This window comes from Pelophylax lessonae (genome assembly GCF_965119305.1).
Source record: "Pelophylax lessonae genome assembly, chromosome: 8".
Classification (NCBI taxonomy): domain Eukaryota; kingdom Metazoa; phylum Chordata; class Amphibia; order Anura; family Ranidae; genus Pelophylax; species Pelophylax lessonae.
The window spans coordinates 270,686,279-270,693,538 of record NC_138775.1 but is presented as its reverse complement, the minus strand read 5'-3'; the positions used below and the strand labels follow the sequence as shown (position 1 = coordinate 270,693,538).

Sequence of the window (7,260 nt, the reverse complement as noted above, 5' to 3'; positions counted from 1 at the left end):
AAAAATAACAATATTTTTCACATTTTTTATATGAAATTCCCAAAAGAAAAATGTAAAAATATAACTTTTTTAACATTTTAGGCCAATTTGTTTTCTGCTACATATTTTTGGTAAAAAAAAATCGCAATAAGCGTATTTTGATTGGTTTGCGCAAAAGTTATTGCGTTTACTAACTAAGGGAAAGATTTATGTCATTTTTATTGTTTTTTTTAACTAGTAATGGCGGCGATCTGCGATTTATTTTGCAGGACTGCGACATTGCGGCGGACAGATCGGACCCCTAACTGACACTTTTGGGGGGACCAGTGACATTACTACAGTAATCAGTGCTATACATATGCACTGTTACTGTAAAAATGACACTGGCAGGGAAGGGGTTAACTTTATTAGTGTTTAAGGGGTTAAGTGTGTCCCTAGGGGCGTGATTCTAACTGTCAAGGGGCGTGGCTTTTGATGTAACCACAGAGACATACGATCCTACATAGCAGGATCGTATAGTCTCTGCAGTTACACCAGGGAGAATGACAGGCGGCTTTGTTTACATCAGCTGCCTGCCTTTCTCCCTCTCCAGTGGGAGATCGTGAGTGGCTGCTGGCCGCCGGTCACTCGCACGGGGATGGCCGTGAACGAGCGGGGGCAGGAGCGCGCCTCCGGCAGTGCTCGCCCCCCACAGGCTCCTGGGTGAGCGACATAGTACTACGTCGCTTTGCCCAGGAGGGGCTGACTGCCGCAGTAAATGTACTTGCGGCGGTCGGCAAGCGGTTAAAGTGGTTGTAACCCTTAAAAAAAAGCTCCTTTGCCTTTAAAAGAGTATGGGGATTTTTTTTAATCATACTTACCTAGGTGGATGCAGCATTGGTCTCGAACACTGAGAACCATCAGTCACCAGCTCTCTGCTCTGCCCCCCGCATTTACTGGAACGTTGGGCTGTGGAGGGCTGGCTCAGGCTCTAAGTGGCTTGATTAGAGGCTGAGCCAGGTGCCAGTCCAGGAATGTGGGATCCTGACTTTATTGTCTCGATCATGCCTGAGCCTGGACCAGCTCTGTTACGTCAGCCGAGGGCAAGCTTCAGCCTGCTGTCTGCTAAAAAACGGGTCACAGGAGTGCGGAATGAACTGTATTCCTGTATTCCACAGGAGTACAACCAAACAAGCTCAGTACAGTGTGTGTTTTCCTAAAATTATAATGCTAAATACCTTCATTGGGAGCCCTGCTGTGCAGTCATGTGACCTCCCTCTGCTACCTGGCATTCATCAGAGGGAAATCTCAGGCCCTCCCACCTGTACTCACTTACTTGGGAAGGGAAGCAGAAGAGAGGTCACATGACAGGACAGCAGGTTCTGCAAAGAAAGTATTTAGCATTATAATTTTAGGAAAACACACACACTGTACTGAACAGGGACCTAAAACAGGGAGAATCAAAGTATTTGATACATGTGACTTTACAACCACTTTAACTGAACGGAAAGGAGAAAGGAAAAGAGAGAGGTGAGGAGAAAGGGAATTTCTTGTTCTGGTGGGTTTTTTTTTTTGGTTGTTTGGTTTATTTGTATATGTTTGTTATGTAAAAGGAAAAAAACATTTTTCAAAAATAAAATCTGACTAAAAAAATATATTATTGTATCAAATTTTGTTATATTATTGTACAAGGCTTAACATGGTTAAGCATATGGTATTATATTATTGGACCACATGGTATTGTATTATGTTATTGTAACATATGGAATTGGGTAACATTATTGTATCATATGGTATTATATTATTGGATCACATCATATTATATGATCGTATTATATGGTATTATATTATTGTATCATATGGTATTTTATTATTGGATCACATCATATTATATTATTGTATTATATGGTATTTTATTATTGGATCACATCATATTATATTATTGTATTATATGGTATTTTATTATTGGATCACATCATATTATATTCTATTATTGTTTCATATGGTATCATATTATTGGATCACATTGTATTGTATTATATTATTGAATCATATGGTATTATATTATTGGATCAAATCATATTATATTATAGTTTCCTACGGTATTAAAATATTGGATCACATTGTGTATTATATTATATTATTTTATCATATGGTATTAAATTATTGGATCACATCATATTATATTATTGTTTCATAAGGTATTACAATATTGGATCACATCGTATTATATTATATTATATTAGATTATATTATTGTATCATATGGTATTGTATTATAGGATTACATCATATTACATTATTGGATCACATCATATTATATTATAATATAATATTGTATCATATGGTATTAAATTATTGGATCACATTGTATAATATTATATTCATGGATTATATGGTATTATATTATTGGTTCATATGGTATTATATTATATTATTGAATTAGATGGTATTATGTTATGTTATATTATTGTATCATATGGTATTATATTATTGGATGATATAGTAATATATTATTGTATCACATGGTATTGTATTACATTGTTGGATCACATCGTATTATATTATTGTATTGTATGGTATTATATTATTGAATCACATCGTATTATATTATATTATTGAATCACATTGTATTATACTATAGGATCACATACTATTATATTGTTGTATCATATGGTATTATATTATTGGATCAAACCCTTTTGTATTATATTATTATATCATATGGTATTATATTATTGTATCATATGGTATTATATTAGATGATATAGTAATATATTATTGTATTACATTATTGGATCACATCGTATTATATTATATTTTATTATTGGATCACATGGTATTATATTATATTATTGGATCACATGGTATTATATTATTGGATCACATAGTATTATAATATATTGTAAATGTGTGTAATTCTCACGCTGTCAGGTATAGTTCAGACCTCTAATGCTGCAGGTACTATTTTTGTGAACCACACAATTCTACTAAATAAGGGGGGGGGGGGGGGGAGTACCGCGCTTTAAAGGTGCATCTGTGCTTTTGTAAATAAATATATAAAACCTAGAAATATTGTGCTGATATATATCGAGAGTGTCTTAATATTAATAAGTAAATCATACACTTACATAAAGATTTCTTGATTAAAAGCGTATGCCAAATGCAGATCCGAATGCCGCTACGTCACTTCTGGTGCTTGATCCTACGCGTTACGCTGCGTCCTCATGCAGCTTCTTCCAAGGATGTCACATCACCTAAATCTGATCTAAATCTGATCTAAATCACCTTGGAGGCGTAGAGGAGCAAGAAACATACATTTGAGACATAAGGCCTAAAATTAAAGAAATGGAGGTGAGCGCATAGGACACCTAGTGGTCACAGCACTGAATAGCACCTGCATGCATATTTAGAAGAAATTGTTCTTTTGAGCACTATCAACACTGATTTGGGACACTTGAGCACTTTCTATTTATAATTTGATTGAATCACGTAGGGACTTATATAACAGATTTAAAGGAACAGTTGAAAGATTATTAGCTTAAAAACACCTACTCTATGAATTTTTGTATGAATTTTAGAAGATGTGGTTTTATTGAATATATATGTTTATGATTTTACACATTATTATAAGGAAGGCATTATACACATGAATTGTTTATAAATAAGCACATATTTATTGATTTACTTATTAATATTAAGACACTCTCGATATATATCAGCACAATATTTCTAGGTTTTATATATTTATTTACAAAAGCACAGATGCACCTTTAAAGCGCGGTACTCCTCTCCCCCCCCCCCTTATTATAATATATTATTGGATCATATGGTATTATATTATTGTATGATATAGTAATATATTATTGGATCACATGGTATTATATTATATTATTGGATCACATGGTATTATATTATATTATTGGATCACATGGTATTATATTATATTATTGGACATAGTATTATATTATATTATATTATTGGATCACATAGTATTATATTATATTATTGGATCACATGGTATTATGTTATATTATTGGATCACATGGTATTATATTATATTTTTGGATCACATGGTATTATGTTATATTATTGGATCACATGGTATTATATTATATTATTGGATCACATGGTATTATATTATATTATTGGATCACATAGTATTATATTATATTATATTATTGGATCACATAGTATTATATTATATTATTGGATCACATGGTATTATGTTATATTATTGGATCACATGGTATTATATTATATTTTTGGATCACATGGTATTATGTTATATTATTGGATCACATGGTATTATATTATATTATTGAATCACATAGTATTATATTATATTATTAGAACCTATGCGATTATATTATTTGGTATCCTCGTATTATCTCCCCACTCGGCGAAGCTCTCTCATTGCTGTGCATAGCTGTATGATGTATGATTGCATCATTCGGTAACATTGTGTCATTCCCGCCCCGCCCTCCGCAGTTTATTATTTCCCTTTCATACACGGGGGCGGGGCGATTAAGTTGATTTCCTCCTATCCTTCATCAGCAGGGAAAACGCCTCCAAGCACCAGCCAATCACAGCCCGGCTTGGCCGGAGATTGGCTCATATAGGTGTACACCGGCTGCATCTTCTCCGCACATCGGCAGCATGGAGAACGGAGAACGGAAGGAGTGTGTGAGCGGGGGATACCGGGAACCTTTCCGCCACTTCGCCACCGAGGCCATTCACAGCGGGCAGGAGCCGGAGCAATGGAACTCTCTGGCTCTGGTGCCCCCCATCTCCCTGTCCACCACCTTCAAACAGCACAGCCCGGGGGAACACGCGGTGAGCAGCCAGCTGTGTGCTGGGGGGGTCATATAATATATATGTGTATAATTGTATTATATGTGTGTGTGTCAGGCAGCTGCTGCAGAACCTCCTGTGTGTCCAGCTGTCAGTCACTGCCATACACCTGTGTAATCTGTGTCGTTGTGACGTCAGACTTCCTGATAGTTGACAATTAAAGGGCCAGTCAACTTATTCATGGCGCCCCATGTCACGGGGGGGGGGGGGGGGGGTTACTGCGCGTTGCATGAAAGAAAAGTGCATGTTCCTTTTCTGAGATGCGCGGTTGTGGGACGCTTCTAGTGCAGGCGTCTCCAAACTTTATATACAAAGGGGCAGCTTACTGTCCTTCAAAGTTTAGGGGAGATGGACTGTGGCCATCATTGGTGTCAGTGGGGGGGATCAGCTCCCCATCATTGGTGTCAGTGGGGGGGGGGGAAACAGTGCCCCATCATTGGTGTCAGTTTAGGGGGGGGGAAACAGTGCCCCATCATTGGTGTCAGTTTAGGGGGGGGGAAACAGTGCCCCATCATTGGTGTCAGTTTAGGGGGAGGGAACGGGTGCCCCATCATTGGTCAGTTTAGGGGGGGGAACAGCACCCCATCATTGGTGTCAGTGCACACAAACGCAGGAGATCTGGTGTACAATCCCGGTAAGCGGGAACTAAAACCGGCCATAGACAATTTTGAAGCTCAGCCGATTCTGCAGAAACTGGCCGAATTGGAACCATGTATGGGCAGGCTGAATGTATCCAAGTTTATTGATTGATCTAACTTGGGTACAACTAGCCTGCTGGCTTTTACATGTGATTATCGCTAGCGGAAGGAATTCCCGTGTCAGTACTGTCTGTGTTGTGGGCAAAGAATTTGGTCTGTCTGTAGCCAGCCTTCCCTCTATAGATTCCTCCATCCACGTTACACAGCAGATGTACGAATCTCCTGCTGCAAGTTTTATATTCTAAAATTCATCCCCGTCCCGCAAGCAGTGCTTGTATCTGATTGGATGTGGAAGCTATCCACTATCCACCCCACTCCTTTATTTTGAGTGACCACAAACCCTGACAAGCATTAGCAGCGTTCGTCTTCATTCGGGCAAATTAGGCACCCATCAATGCGTTAGTAATGTGCATGAATCTGTGTTTTTTCTGGATTTCTTGTCATGTCATTATCAGTAGGTGCTTTAACACTGTCAGTGCATCAAACAATGACATTTTTCTAGCAATGCACGTGGTACAGATGTTCACTCGTTCCATTTAAAACAATGACTGAGTGCTGAAAAAAAGTGCATAGGTGGAAATTGTCCCTTGCCAAATATTTCCAGCACTGTCTTGTTTGAGTTGGAAATAAATGTTGCTGAGGTTTCTGACCTTGCGTGATGGAAGAATAGTCGCCATCGGGTATTTTCAGTGGGACGATTGCCACTACTGACCATGCCGGGGGTTTAGCTGGACTTGGATTTTCTGCTAAGGAGGGAGGACGGGTCCATAGGAGGAGAGGAGGATGGGAGGACGGGTCCATCGGAGGAGGATGGGAGGACGGGTCCATCGGAGGAGGATGGGAGGACGGGTCCATCGGAGGAGGATGGGAGGACGGGTCCATCGGAGGAGGATGGGAGGACGGGTCCATCGGAGGAGGATGGGAGGACGGGTCCATCGGAGGAGGATGGGAGGACGGGTCCATCGGAGGAGGATGGGAGGACGGGTCCATCGGAGGAGGATGGGAGGACGGGTCCATCGGAGGAGGATGGGAGGACGGGTCCATCGGAGGAGGATGGGAGGACGGGTCCATCGGAGGAGGATGGGAGGACGGGTCCATCGGAGGAGGATGGGAGGACGGGTCCATCGGAGGAGGATGGGAGGACGGGTCCATCGGAGGAGGATGGGAGGACGGGTCCATCGGAGGAGGATGGGAGGACGGGTCCATCGGAGGAGGATGGGAGGACGGGTCCATCGGAGGAGGATGGGAGGACGGGTCCATCGGAGGAGGATGGGAGGACGGGTCCATCGGAGGAGGATGGGAGGACGGGTCCATCGGAGGAGGATGGGAGGACGGGTCCATCGGAGGAGGATGGGAGGACGGGTCCATAGGAGGAGGATGGGAGGACGGGTCCATAGGAGGAGGATGGGAGGACGGGTCCATAGGAGGAGGATGGGAGGACGGGTCCACGGGAGGAGAGGAGGACGGGAGGAGAGGAGGACGGGAGGACGGGGTCCATGGGAGGTTGGGAGGACGGGGTCCATGGGAGGTTGGGAGGACGGGGTCCATGGGAGGTTGGGAGGACGGGGTCCATGGGAGGTTGGGAGGACGGGGTCCATGGGAGGTTGGGAGGACGGGGTCCATGGGAGGTTGGGAGGACGGGGTCCATGGGAGGTTGGGAGGACGGGGACCATGGGAGGGGAGGACGGGGACCATGGGAGGGGAGGACGGGGACCATGGGAGGGGAGGACGGGGACCATGGGAGGGGAGGA

The 7,260-nt window shown here is 41.9% G+C and overlaps 1 protein-coding gene across 1 annotated transcript in view; it reads left to right on the top strand.

Moving 5' to 3' along the window:
- Positions 1–4,577: 4,577 nt before the first annotated feature.
- The window catches only part of CTH (cystathionine gamma-lyase), a 41,985-nt gene continuing 39,302 nt past the window's right edge, over positions 4,578–7,260 (top strand). Inside the window, exon 1 of the mRNA XM_082265280.1 lies at positions 4,578–4,793. Coding sequence (XP_082121406.1) covers positions 4,617–4,793 — 177 coding nt within the window. The 5' untranslated portion in view covers positions 4,578–4,616. The remainder of the gene's footprint in view (positions 4,794–7,260) is intronic.